This window comes from Antedon mediterranea, chromosome 7 (genome assembly GCF_964355755.1).
Source record: "Antedon mediterranea chromosome 7, ecAntMedi1.1, whole genome shotgun sequence".
In the NCBI taxonomy this organism is placed as follows: domain Eukaryota; kingdom Metazoa; phylum Echinodermata; class Crinoidea; order Comatulida; family Antedonidae; genus Antedon; species Antedon mediterranea.
The window spans coordinates 8140442-8155494 of NC_092676.1; the positions used below are offsets into that span (position 1 = coordinate 8140442).

Below are 15053 nucleotides of genomic sequence, written 5' to 3' on the forward strand. Positions count from 1 at the left end.
CACAAATATTTATTTTTGAAATAAATATAGAGTTTAGTGGTTGTTGGGAATATTTTGTTGAGAAAGGGTCTAGCCTTTTAAACCACCAGACAATGAAAATGGAAATGCATGTGGCCTGGAATTGAAAGACTAGATGAAGAAAAAAAAAACATGTCAGCGCTCATAAAAGTTGTGTGACGAAAATCGATCAGGAAGGAAGGCTTAGTGATTGAAATATCCTAGGTTGCATTTATTATTCAAAACATAATTACAGACTATCAATGTTACCTTGCTATGCGTTAAGTATTTCATCAGATAAAGGGCGATACAACCCTGTTAAATAATACTACTTTTAGGCCAGCCTTGCTAGGCTAGGCCCTACTCGTTGTGGTAGTGAGTGTTGCTTTCAAGTTTCCATCTCACTTACTCCCCCTGCCCGATTCAACTTGTTCCGTTCTCCTTTTAGGCCTATACGATAGACCTAGGTAGTAAAACGATCAAGGTTTGTGCCATATATTAATTAGCCTGAACTTAATTTTAGTTTTAGCTAATTTTTAATATTATGTTAAAATAATATTTATTGCACATTTTTGTTTTGCAAATATGTTTTAGTAAAATATTAATACAGAATGATATAGCCTACTTATATAGATAGACCTAGGCCTAGCTAGGCTTACATTTTTTTTTAACATGCCATTTTAATCTCACCTACTCCTAGGCCTAATAGTTATATTATCCAATTTGACCAAAAATTGGACCAAAAAGAAAATCTTTACCTAAAAAACTGTAATTTAAAGCGAAAAATAGTCAAATTGGCTGCCAGTCAATACAATAGGTTTTTGGTTGAATTTCACCATTTATTTTGTCATTTTATAAGTGAAAACATTTCCGTTTTCTTCTATGACAGTGATTAACTTAAAAATACAAAATAATATTGAAAGTCTAATTTTTTATCTTTATTATTCAAGTTTTTTGGGGAAAATGCATCATTAATCTTAATTTTTTTGAGTGACAATACATCTTTAAATAAATAATTAGACCCTACATATCATTATTATTTGGATGTAAACGGAATGGTTATTCTATCTGTCACATAATAGGATGACATCATCTGAAGATGTACTGTTGATTGTCGGTCAAGTGAAACACAAGAAAACTGACGGAAGTCTTTATTTAATGGCAGAACGATTAGCATGGCAAGGCCAACATGCTGATCATTTTGCTATCAGCTACCTCTATGCAGATATACGCCGTAAGTCTCAACATTCTGCATGACATGTTTTTTCTCTTTTTAACATCATTTACTTTTAAAATTATGGTCATTTTTTTTTAATGACATCATCATGTCCATATATAGGCACATCACATTTTTTGTCACATAAAGTTTAATAGTGTAGGCAGAGCTTTAGGAAATTAATTTATTATTATTTATATTATTCTTTTTGTTTTTTTTGTGCACATTTTTGCATCAACAAATTTATATTGAACCTATATTGTTATGCGCAGTTTTTCACAATTCAAAATACTCAATTCAAATTGAGCATAAAATTTCAAACTGTTTTTCAGTGTTATTGATGAAACCAAAGCTTGATAACCTTATATCCTTAACCATAACACGACATAAAGCTCAACCCTAAACTTTAACCCCAAAACGCTTTTCATGTGTGCCCTTTATTTCAATAGTTCTATTCTAAAATGTCTGATTTTTAAATTTATATATGAAAAATATACTTTAATGCTTTTTTGTTTCACAGAGCAAAAGATAAGCCCAGAAGGCAAGCCCAAGATTCAGTTACAGATAGTACTGCATGATGACAAGGCGGCCACGTTTCTGTTCAACAACCGAGAAGGTCAAAGTGCACAGCTACAAGATCGAAATTCAGTCAAAGAGTTACTTCAACAAATTCTACCAAAGTTTAAGAATAAAACAAATAAAGAATTAGAAGAGAAAAACAGGTTGGTAGAACAATTTTAATTAGGTCTTAAGATCTGTCTACACTATCTATATGACAAAAGTATGATATGCCCAAATATCACAGTGATATGTCCAAATATGGCAGTGATATGTCCAAATATGGCAGGGTTATGTCCAAATATGGCAGGGATATGTCCAAATATTGTAGTGAAATAACATCATCATGTCCATATTATTGGCACATCACATTTTTTGTGACATCAAGTTTGATAGTGTAGAGAGAGCTTTATGAAATTTAAAAAATTCTTTTCAACAGAAATTTAAGAAAAAAATTTATCTTTTGTTTATTCTCTTTTTGTTGTTTTTTATGCACATTTTTGTAAGGTAAAAAAAAATAAATCTTGATCATTTATTCCATAGAATGCTAAAAGAAGACCCTAAACTATATAATCTATACAAAGATTTAGTAGTAAGTGGCGTGATAACCGCTGAAGAGTTTTGGTCATCAAGAAAAGAAGTAGGTTCATTTACATTGATAGGAAGCAACCTAGGGCGTAAATTACGCATTACATCATTTGTCCAAGTTGTTTTCTAGCTGTGTTCAATCAATTTTCCTGTTTACCATACACCCAAAAATAGTTGGATAAGGACTACTATATAAACCGTAGGTCCAGTGTACACATCTAGCCCATATGCACTTCCAAGATGAATAAAAGGTTACCCCGGTGTACTAGTACACACACAGCCACTGTCACACACAGCCACTGGGACCTCTGAGAGAACAGTCTTTGACTGAAGAGGCTACCCAGTATAAAGAAATATTAATAATAATAATAATAAAATAAATAAGGTATTATATATAAAACAGTTGAACAATTTTGTTGTTATTGTAGCAAGTTGAAGGAATGAAAAATAACCAACAAGTTGGTGTATCAGCAGCGTTCTTAGCTGACATCAAACCACAGGCGGATGGATGCAATGGGGTGAAATATAATCTAACAGTGGATGACATTCAGGCTATCTTCAAAACATACCCAGCTGGTGAGATTCCATAGAACAGTTTATGTTTCATTTATAAAAATAGAGTTAGTAATAACCCCTCTTTTGGGACACCTAGTGGATACTTTCATTTAAGATGAACAAGAGGAAATATATGTTCTAACACTACGTCAAGCCCCTATTCAGGGGACACCCCTATATGTGTCAACACTACACCTGTTCTAACACTACGGAAAACACCTCTATTCAGGGGGACACCCCTTTATATGTCAAACACTACACCTGTTCTAACACTACGGCAAATGTCTCTATTCAGAGGACACCCCTATATGTGTCAACAATACACCTATTCTAACACTACGGCAAATGTCTCTATTCAGAGGACACCCCTATATGTGTCAACAATACACCTATTCTAACACTACGGTAAATGTCTCTATTCAGGGGACACCCCTATATGTGTCAACAATACACCTATTCTAACACTACGGAAAACACCTCTATTCAGGGGGACACCCCTTTATATGTCAAACACTACACCTGTTTTAACACTACGTCAAGCCCCTATTCAGGGGAAACCCCTATATGTGTCAACAATACACCTATTCTAACACTACGGAAAACACCACTATTCAAGGGACACCCCTTTATATGTCAAACACTACACCTGTTCTAACACTACGGCAAATGTCTCTATTCAGGGGACACTCCTATATTTGTCAACACTATACAGCCACTTTGTTGGATCACAAAGTTGTCCCATAAATAATGGTCCTACTTTATTAAATAAATAGTATATATATATTAATATTACATAGCCTATGTAAATACGCTAACGTGATTGGTTGAAACTGCATCACATGACTACCGCTGCGAGGATCGTAAATCGTATATATCCTCGAGAACGATGATATTGACTGTGTAATTTTCGCGTAATTATCGTGTCCCCTGTCATTAAACATATAGATTCTCGAGTACGATGATATTGACTGTGTAATTTTCGTGTGCCAACACTCGCGTTGCCGATAAATAAACAAAAGTCATCAACTCGATCTTGAACTCGGGTGGAATTGTCACTCCATCGCAAGACAACGCTTCAACCGTTGCGCCACGGAAGTTGCTTGAAGAAATTAATCTTCTAAACTATTTAAACTATGCATACATAGCGCCCTCATTTGTTATAAGTCCACCCTAAATGTGATGAAACACCGTTTGTGATTGGTCAATACTCACGGTAGTAACCTAGTAAGTAGTACGCGCTGAACATCCGGTGATTCGGCTCCTCGAAGATCGAGAAGAAGACGAATTGTTTATTCGGCCTACCTGATTATAATATTATTATTTTTAATAGGCTTATTGATGGAAATTCTTCTGTTAATTTAAACGACCTAGGCCTAAGTGAATATTTTATTGCCAAGGAATCATTAATTAGTAATTATCTGTATATTATTCTTCGCAAGGTAAGGTGTCTAGGCAGGCTTGTTTAAATACAATACAAATACTATAGGAGGCCTAGCCTAGCTTCACCCAACCCAGCAGACTTGTTCTTGGCTATATAATATAACAGATATTGCCTTTTATATCGGTTAAATATAAGATTTGACATCCCCTCGGGAATGATATTAAGTTCTCGGGGAATATATATTTCCCTCAGCTGGCGCTTCGGGAAATATATATTCCCTCAAACTTAATATCATTCCCTCGGGGATGTCAAATTTTATATTTAACCTCTAAGCAGTCAATATCTGTATAATATAAATCAAATGATATTACTAGTTGTTTTGTAGATAATTTTTTGATTTTTTTTTTTTTCGATAGTCAAAAAGACACACATGGAGAAGGTTCCAGGTGAGATCAGTGAAGTTGAGTTCTGGAAGCGGTTCTTTCAATCACATTATTTCCACCGTGATCGGATTAACACAGGAAGCAAAGATTTGTTTGCTGAATGTGCTAAGAGTGATGAAAGAGGTTTGTTTTATTTATTTTATCTCAACTTTATTTATAGAGGGTAATTCCCTTCCAGCTGGACAAATGAATGTCAGTTGATATTCAGTTAAATGACATTTACATTGTGACAATCAAATTACAGGCTAGCTAGCACCCAAATTCTTCTAAAAGGCAGGGGATTTGAAGCCAGGACCTCAGAATTAAAACACAACTTTTAACCATTTTATTTTAGAGATGCAACATGACATAGAGCATCAGATAAATGACCCGTTATTGAATATTGATAGAATGGAAGATATAACACATGTGCCTGTAAGTGAAATATTGCTATTTTAAAAATTTGTATTATTTTTATTTAAATTATTTTGTTCATATTTTATTTTATGTCTTTTATGTGGCCAAGGATTACCAATAGTAAATTAATCACTGTCCTATCAGATATGTGGTAATCCTCCTGATACAGGGGTTATTTTGTGAATTCCATCCACCGGTGTAACCCGCTACTCATTTCGAATGATGAATTTGGTTCTTTTAACTGTACACTGTACAGTGGAACAAGGTTTCTCTTCCACCACCAGCATTAGGAGTGAGTTGGCCTCGAACCCATGCCAATATTGTTGACTCTTTTGTACGGTAAATGGCACCCCTGCCTTTACTGCTCGACCATTTGACTCACTCGAGTCTATTCAGTGATCATAATACTTTATTATTGTTTCAGGGCTATGGAAGTTCAGTCGATAAGCAACCCTCAACAAGCACATCTGTAGATGCCGCCCTCATCAAAAGGTTCAACCACCACAGCACCAGGGTACTAAGCGTCACAGAGTAAGCTACCTATATCTCTATTTTGCTTATATTTTATTTCTATAATGGAAATGGTAAACAATTTGACCCGAATTTTTGTCAAAACTTGACTTTTTTACTCAAAATTTTCTGCCATTTGTGTAGCAGCCATTCATATTCTGGACAGCAATTTCAGCTCCTGTTACACTTCATTTCTTGTCAGATCCGAAAGGTCATGGTGTGTCTAAAAAAAGTTGGCTTAAGACGACCTAGGCCAAGTTTACAGCTTTTGCTCTATGCCGGTGAAATTAATTATTGCAGGCGATGATTGATTGATTGATTGATTGAAATATATATTTATACTGGGTAACCTCTTCAGTCAAAGACTGGTCTCCCAGAGGGCCCAGTTGGTGATCAGTGGCTGTGATGTACTAATACACCGGGGTAACCCCCTACTCGTCTCGAAAGATGTACTAGGTTCTTTAAAGTGCCCACGAGCAAGTTGTGTACACTGGACCTACGGTTGTACGATTGTACGATTGTACGATTGTACACTGCATAGTTCATGGGAGGTCTTTTGTTGTCCAATGAGAAGCGTTCTAATATAGACGTTGTTTTGTGTCCTGTACCATCAAAACTATGTTATATAAATCTATTTTCAGCACTAATTTGCACTTTGCAATTTCTAGTTTTACTGTTAAGCGCAGGCTTTGCAGAATGTGCTATATAAGCCTAGATTATTATTATTATTATTATAGTAAACAATACTTTTGTAAAATGTATGTATGTATGTAATGCATTTTTTTGTGTATTTCATTAGAATCCTTTGATTTTAGGCATTTTACTCTGGTGATCTGAAGATACATTTATGTAATTTTTTTTCTATGGTATATTTATATATATGTTTTTCTATTCTGTTTCTTTTTGTTCCTACAGATCTGAAACGTCCATTTTAGCAAAACAAACCAATAAAGATAAATCAAAAGACAATAGCAATGAACCAAATCATTTCAAAAATAATTCCACTACAGATCAGTCGGCTGTTAAACGCATCCGATTAAAAGCTTCCACAACCTACGAGGACTTATCTACGCAAGAATCAGCGCGCCCTGTATCATTACGTCTTGAAAGGACGGAGCGGTATTATCATGGACCTATGCCACTTACTAATGTTAGTTATGAGACTACAGACGATGTTGTTCAAGCAACATCCGCTATGCAAGCTGAAATGGCGATGCCTCTCAGGTCTAATTTAATTGGAGTAAGTATTGCTTTGAATTCAGATCAACTGTGGATATAGGATCTGAGAAAAGGGCTGTTCAAAACAAAATTTTTTTTGTTAAATTTTGTTTGTTGATTCAAAACAACCTAGGCTGACATGAGGGCCGCAATACTAATACGATAACAATACAAACAAGAAAAAGAGAAGATTCACAAAAAAGAAAATAAACAGACTAATAATTATGATAAAAATATATATAAATATAAACATATTTATTACAAAAATAGGAGCATTAAAGTGGGAAAATGTTGAAACACTCCGACAGTGTCTAGCCATAACAGATTTTTGTGGTCAGATGTTGAGTTTCGGATTTCAATGGGTAGTGCATTTAGCATGAACGGTTTTTTTTTATAGAAAACTGAAGAACTGAACTGAAGAAAAGGAAACATGTTATTTCTGCTCCTTAAAACATTTCTTAAAAGCCCTTTCAAAAGAGGGACTGAGCTGACTGGGACCAACTCTGATTCCACCCAGGCACCACCTCTGAATCCACACAGACACCACCTCTGAATCCACCCAAGCACCACCTCTGAATCCACCCAGACACCACCTCCGAACCCACCCAGGTATTACCTCTGAATTCACCCAGGCACCACCTCTGCATCCACCCAGGCACCACCTCTGAATCCACCCAGGCACCACCCCTGAATCCACCCAGGCACCACCTATGAATCCACCCAGGCACCACCTATGAATCCACCCAGGCACCACTTCTGAATCCACCCAGGCACCACCTCTGAATCCACCCAGGCACCACCTCTGAATCCACCCAGGCACCACTTTTGAATCCACCCAGGCACCACCTCTGAATCCACCCAGGCACCACCCCTGAATCCACCCAGGCACCACCTCTGAATCCACCCAATTTCTTTTATTTTATTGTTTTGAATAGAAATTAAAAGAATATGGGACGTTTTGTAACTTGGAAAAAGAGCTGATTTTGGGACAGGGGTGTTGGTGTGGTCTTGGGGTGCTTCCTCGCTTGATTCATCTGGACAGTTTTGGCAGATTCTATATTTAGGAGTTGACCGACAGCACAAAAACTGTAGTGTATCGCAAATCAAAAGCTCTCTACTATGTCTAGTTTTGAGAAAGTAGACAGCATAGCTTATAATGTAGTAGCATTTCACCCAGGGCAATAGACAAAAATTGAATAACAATGATATTATTTATAGCTATATAACTGATACACCTAAATTCTTCAGCCTTTCCTATCGGCTCTCTACTTTCATCCAATATAGACATTAATGATATTCAATTTATTTATTGCATTCCACGTTGAATAGCTTAAAGCACTTAACATTTTCTCTGGCCCTGTCATTCAACCTTACGTAATGTGTGGCTATTACAGTCAGTTGGGAGTATCTACACTTTATGCATAATACTCTAATGAATAGTTTATCTTCATTGTGATGTGTTCATCCAACATTTATAGGCTCCACTAGGGTACAATATCTGTCACCATTTTAAGATAAACATTTAAATGCTTGTACTGGAAATTATTATAGTGTTTAATTGTCCTGAGAGCTGTACACAATTCTTACATAAAGGTCTTTAAAGATAGTATCTTAAGCTGGAATTTTTTATTTAATTTTAACATTTTTTCCAATGATAAAAAATATAGAAAAGCCCAAAAAATATGAAATCACATTACTTGCACTCAATCCCATTATAGCTTCATTATGATCTGCAAAGGGATCGTTGTATTATTAACTTTTTTTGCTAATAAAATTAGAAATTTATTTTAACAAATATTTTAAACGATTCAATTTTTAAAGTTTACTTGGAAAGAAATCTGTTGAAATTGAAGCTTCCACCTGACTGGGAAAAAGAATGTAGAAAAGAAAATAAATTTAATCATGTCATTTAATTTTTTTTATATAAGGGCTTTACCTAATTTATTTGCAATTATTTTGGTTTTATGTTTAAAATTATATTTTTATATTAAATAATAATAATATTGTTTGGACATCACCTTTTTTATCTCATGAGATTTTTCATTTTATCAACCGTAAAACGAAATGTTGTCTTTTCAGAATAAAAATAAATAAATTACAATAAATTTTAATCTGTAAAAATTTGTAAAAGTAAAATTACTTGATTTACGATATATTCTGTTGTTGTTATTCTTATTTGCAGGTTGTTCCAAGCAATTTGTCAAGTTCAGTTATGAGTGAGCTGACCCCAGGAGGCCTGTTAATGGCATCCAGCGCACAGAAACCATTGCATTGTATGTTACTATTATTGAAAAATTGTTTTACTTATTTTTGCCGGATGACCTCGTTTCATTCTATGGTATTTTTTTTTATTGAAAAACTCAAATAACGGCTTATTGTAACAGTACCCTTGATTAAGATTTATGTGAGGGCGTGTGGCGCAGTGTGTTGGATGCTGGATTACTGATCGTGAGATTTTGGTTCGAATCCAACTCTCGCCGCATTGCTTGTATCCATGACACTTTACTTACATTTGCCTTTATCTACCCAGGTGTATTAAATGGGTACCCGGTTAGATCAGGACACAACTTTGCGCTGATTACTAACTGCATTGTGGGAGTATGTTTCCAAATGTGTTTGATCCTTAAAATTACCAGGGTAATAATGTGTTATGTAAAGCGCTTTTGAGTATGATTATTCATAGAAAGGGCTCTATAGAAATGTGGTATTATAATTATTATGTAGCTATTAACAAAAATTAATTTTTAGCTCTCTACACTCAAGACATCCAACGAGAGATGAAACGTCTGTACACCAGCCTCTCAGAGCTTCTACGACACTTCTGGGCTTGTTTCCCGGTTACCAATAAAACGTTAGAAGACCGGCTATGCCGCATGAAAGCCAATTTGGAACAATTCAAAGAGAAAAAATTAAAACCGTTTAAAATAGATTTGGCAAGACAACATATTGGTGGAAACGTAAGTGGTTTCCGATGCCATGCGGCTTTTCGTTTTGTTCCTGTGGTTTTAGTAATCCCAAAGGGAAACATCTACTTTGTGTGTTATTTGGTTGAACATTCTGTTTTATTGCCATTCAAATTTTTCTATAAATGTAACGCCTCAAAATATCAGTTATTGCTGTGGCTCTTTTGTAATAATGTGATTTCACCAATTACTGAAACATATTCGGAATTTTGAATCCTTTCTATTTATACCTTTTTTACATTATTTAAATAATGATATAGGAAAAGTATAAAAGCCAATACATGAAGGAGACACCATTAGGACACAAAAAAGTGTTCCTTTAATAGAGGTGTCCCCTGAATATGTGTTGGTATTAGTGTACATATATTTTCTCTCGTTCATGTTATTGGACAGTTTCTCTTGAAATTAAGGGGAGGGATCAATGGAAGGGTCATATTGTATATGAAAATATGTAATTATGTAAAATGTAATTTATTAAGCTCTGTCTACACTATCAAACTTTATGTGACAAAAAAATGTGATGTGCCCATATATGGACCTGATGATGTCATATCACTACCATATTTAAGTATATCACTACCATATTTTGGGCACATCACATTTTTTTGTCAAAAAAGTTTGATAGTGTAAACAGAGCTTTAGACAGTATTATAAGAAAATTAAATGAAACATAATGTAAACTTTTAGTAGGCTTATTAAACTCAAAATAAGAAAAAAAAATGGTAACTAAAATAAACTAATATATAATTTAAATTTTGTTTTTTAATGTTTAATTTCTAATAAAAATATTTTTATGTTTCTTTATAGCTTACTCTACATTTAGATGCTTTATTGGAAAGGGCGTTTAGCAAGTTTAATTTGTGGCAAGCTAAAAAAATGTCTGGCGGAATGAGAAGGTGACCCCCTGCTCCTAAAAATATCAGGAAAATTCACAGGAAACTCAAATGCAATAATGTACCATAGATATGTGTTGGAAAAATACAGGAAAGTTATAAATTAATAAAAACTGTTTCTTTGCTTAGTTCAAACTAGGTTTGGGTTCCACAGAGGACGGACTGTAATGGGTTTATATTCGTAAGCAAATAAAAAGGTCATAAAACGTCATTATTTGAGGAAAGAGGTTATCTTTAATTATAGATATATGTTTGTATTGGGATGCATTTGTCAACATGTCGTGTTCTGAAAGAGAATTATTTTGTATCTTTTTTTTGGTTAAATCCAAATTACAATTGATTTCTGTATACTACATAGCTAAAACCATTACAGCTGGTCCTACTAACTGAGTCTATCATGAAATAGAATTATTATTTCTCACAGCCTTAATTTTCTTAGATATCTGATCACATTGTATTACCATAAGCAGGGTTGAAGTTGATTTGTATGTAGACACTACAGTGTATAATGATACTTGTAAAATAAAGTATTTTATTTCTCATTTTAGTTTTTAATTACAATCACTAATGTATTGTACTGTAGTTTTTTGTTCTATATACGAACGTATTGTGTTTTCATTATTACCAACACTTTCAACGAGTTAAGGCCAATTTACACAAACGAGAGGTAACGGTAAAGCGTGGTTCCCACTAGCGACGCAACACAAGGACGTAACGCAACGCAAGTGAATTGACCAATCACAAGCGATGGCTTATTCGCTTGTGATTGCTAACGGTCTATAACTTCGCTTGTCATTGGTTAAAACGCTTGCGTTGCGTTTACGTCCTTGCGTTACGTTCTAGTGGGAACCAAGCTTTAGCGGAAAACCGCGTAGCTGTTCCCGCGTAGAATCGGTAACTATCCTGAGCGGAAACCGCCCGTCCGCTCCGCGTTGGGTGTAAATGGTCATAAGGAATAACATTTGATTCTATATTTGTATTGCCGTTACCGCTCGTCTGTGTAAATTGGCCTTTAGCTCTCTACCCGGATTTGAAAGATGCCCAAACCTTAATTACTACAATAACTCCATAATATCAACCAAGATACATATAAATAAAACAAGTAAACGGCCAACTGTTTGCAATATGACACGTTTCAGTGGAACTAATCGTAAAAGCGCATAGTTTCCGATAATGGAAACAAAAGTGTTGAATTCTGTACAGGTATAGTTTCCGATAATGGAAGCAAAAGTTTCACTGAGTGTTGAATTCTGTACAGGTATAGTTTCCGATAATGGAAGCAAAGGTTTCACTGAGTGTTGAATTCTGTACAGGAATAGTTTCCGATAATGGAAGCAAGGTTTCACTGAGTGTTGAATTCTGTACAGGTATAGTTTCCGATAATGGAAGCAAAGGTTTCACCGAGTGTTGAATTCTGTACAGGTATAGTTTCCGATAATGGAAGCAAAGGTTTCACCGAGTGTTGAATGCTGTACAGGTATAGTATTCTAAAGTGTAGGCGGAACAGCAAGCAGGTGAACGTTATACAATCAGTTGATTACGTTGACGTCACATCGATGTTGACGAAAGTGACGCTCTTTATAAAGTGATAAAATACACAAGTATTATGATGTAAGTGTGACAATGTCGTTATATACACATAGTATTTACATTAAGTATTAATTCATTCTGTTACGTCGTTAATTGAGTTATTACTGCCCTAATCAAGTAATTTCATCACTGGGCACTTCACATTTATGAATAGTTTATTTTCGAATTATATTCTCTTATATTATTTGTTCTTGTCTTATTTTTAAGATATCCCTTTGGGCGTATTGTAATTAATTGATGTCTTAATAGCTGGTAATCCGTTTAAAGGACACGAATAGCACATAGTGTAGGCCTATACAAACTCTTACAACGAGGCCCGTACAGAAGGTCTTGCGATTTAAGCTACGGTAACAACTAAAATGCATGCCATCGGATTTAAACCAGAAATTTAAAGCTTTTGTCCATAATGGTTCACTCCATCAAATCGCAAATAATAATGTAGGCCTAAGCATCGATTTGTTTTGAAATATATTCCTATTTTTTTTGAATTTTTCATATTTTTTCATTCTAACAATGTTATTGACGGTATTCAGTTACTGATGTCATACATATATTTACAACTGTCCTGCTCTCCGGAGTATTTCATTTGACGTTTACCTTTTTAAGTGACGAAAATTTTTTTTTTTCAAACTTTTATTAGTGACTATAATTTGGTAGTATTGAAACTATTAACCAATCAGAGACGTTACATTTCTGGCCAATCACAGGAAAGTATACATACATTTAAATGTAACGCCAACACATTTGGAAAAAGTAATAAAATCTGCCTTTTGTAAAGGCGTGGGATGGTGTTGTTGCAACTTTGCTGGTCATAAGTACTACTTAGCGGCAAATTTGGAAAAAGAGTTCCAAAAACAACGTGCTTTATCCCATTATAGAATAAAATCTTTAAAATGTTCTTTTTAATGTTGGACCGTAATTGCACCAAATATAATAGTATACACAGCTTAGTAGTAATTTCAACATTAAATGATTTCAGGAACCCGAACCGATACTCGGAGCAACCCGAAGCGATACTCGGAGCAACCCGAATCGATACTCGAGGTGACCTGAATTGACACTAGGATCGACCTAAACTGATACTCGTAGCGACCAGAAGCGATTGAGTTTGATACTCGAGGTTACCTGAAACTCGGGTGACCTGAATGGAAACTCATATCGACCTTACCCGATACTCGTGGCGACCTGAACTGATACTCGTAGTGACTTTGAATCGATACTCGAGTTGTCCTGAATCGATACCCGGCTGACCTAACTCGATACTCGGAGAGCGACCTGAATCGAGACTCGTGTCAACCTAACTCGATACTCGGGGGGACCTGAATGTGTAGCTCGGAGCGTCCAGTAGCGATACTCAGGGCGGCCTGACCCGATATTCTGTGCGGCCTGAACAGATACTCGGGGTGACCCGATTCGATACTCGGGGTGACCTGAACCGATACTCGTAGCGATCCAAGCTGACCTTAATCGATACTCGGGTGACCAGAAGCGATACTCAGAACTGCTGACCGATACCCGGGGCGACCCTGAACAGATACTCGTAGTGACTTTGAGTCGATACTCGAGGTTTCCTGAATCGATACCCGGCTGACCTAAATCGAAACTCGGGTCGACCTGAAAACGGTACTAGGTTTGACTCTCTTTTTTGGTAGAGTTTTTCTTAGTTCGTTTCAAAGTTCTTGTGAAGTTTTCCCTTTGTCTATAACAATATTGCATATTAGTGGAAAAATAGAAAACAACGTACTATAAAATTACACAGTGCTGTTGAATGCATATTTTATACGTTTATGTGATAATAAAATGAATATATTTTTTATGAATCATAATTCTGTTGATCTTCAAAAGGTCATTTTAAATTTATTTACCATAATTCTATTTTATTTGTAAGACAGTTGTTATTCATTTGGTGATACTTAAACGATCCAATAAAATCTTTTTTTTTTGTAATGTTTCGACTCGTTTTCTGTATAGCAAAAGTAATTTTAATCTAATCTTCCTTATTGAGGAAGATTTCTTTGTAAAAATTGCAATAATGCATCTCGTTATATTCGTCCATGATGGAATTGTTTACGTGTATGTAAAATAAAATGATATTTTCGAAGGTCTTTAGTGTATAAAATAAAACTATACATCTCAATGCATTTGGTTATCCTTTTGTAAATAATTAGAAATGGAATATGGAAATAGATGAGTCATGCTCATTAGATTCTTGAAAATGGTCATATACAGTAAATCGAAACATGAATTATTAATAATGTCCTTTCTTTCCTTTTCTTTCTTTCTTTCTTCTTTCTTTCCTTCCTTCCTAGGAACAGGGACTAGGACATTTATTATATACATAGACCCTTGGGGCGAATACAACAATATTAATAATAATTAATAAAATTACAATAAGCCTATTTTTGTCTCTTAATTTGGACCATTGTTTTGGTATCTTAAGTCCAACTATGATTTTACAAATGCGCTATTTTAGAAAATCATATTATTTGTTATTAATACGTTTGATTCATCATCAATAATTACTATTATCTTTAGAACAATGATCACACAGTACAATCCATCTTTGTTCAGGAAATAAATATGTCCACAACTTCTCGTATTATAGATTTATAAGTTAAGACACCTTACTTGATTGAACCATTTTTTTTTATAATGCTTTGTCTTCTGACGTAAGTCGGCAAATTGCAAAGTGTTGCTATTTACTTTCGCACGAAATTGTCTGCGTCATACTCAATTTTTGATAAC

General features: G+C 34.9%; 1 protein-coding gene across 3 annotated transcripts; it reads left to right on the forward strand.

The window, feature by feature from the left end:
* Positions 1–149: 149 nt before the first annotated feature.
* Positions 150–11279, forward strand: LOC140054041 (general transcription factor IIH subunit 1-like). 3 transcript variants are annotated; one of them, XM_072098856.1, is made up of 12 exons: positions 150–481; positions 1080–1231; positions 1734–1935; positions 2315–2411; positions 2788–2935; positions 4712–4861; positions 5073–5152; positions 5559–5665; positions 6560–6884; positions 9045–9135; positions 9611–9819; positions 10633–11279. In XM_072098856.1, the coding sequence occupies exons 2-12, from the start codon at positions 1081–1083 to the stop codon at positions 10723–10725; spliced, it is 1653 nt and encodes a 550-aa protein (XP_071954957.1). In that variant the 5' UTR covers positions 150–481; position 1080; the 3' UTR covers positions 10726–11279. The 3 variants fall into 3 exon arrangements, with proteins under 3 accessions (XP_071954957.1, XP_071954959.1, XP_071954960.1); XM_072098858.1 differs by having other exon boundaries at positions 150–372; XM_072098859.1 differs by having other exon boundaries at positions 160–222.
* The last annotated feature ends 3774 nt before the right edge of the window (positions 11280–15053 follow it).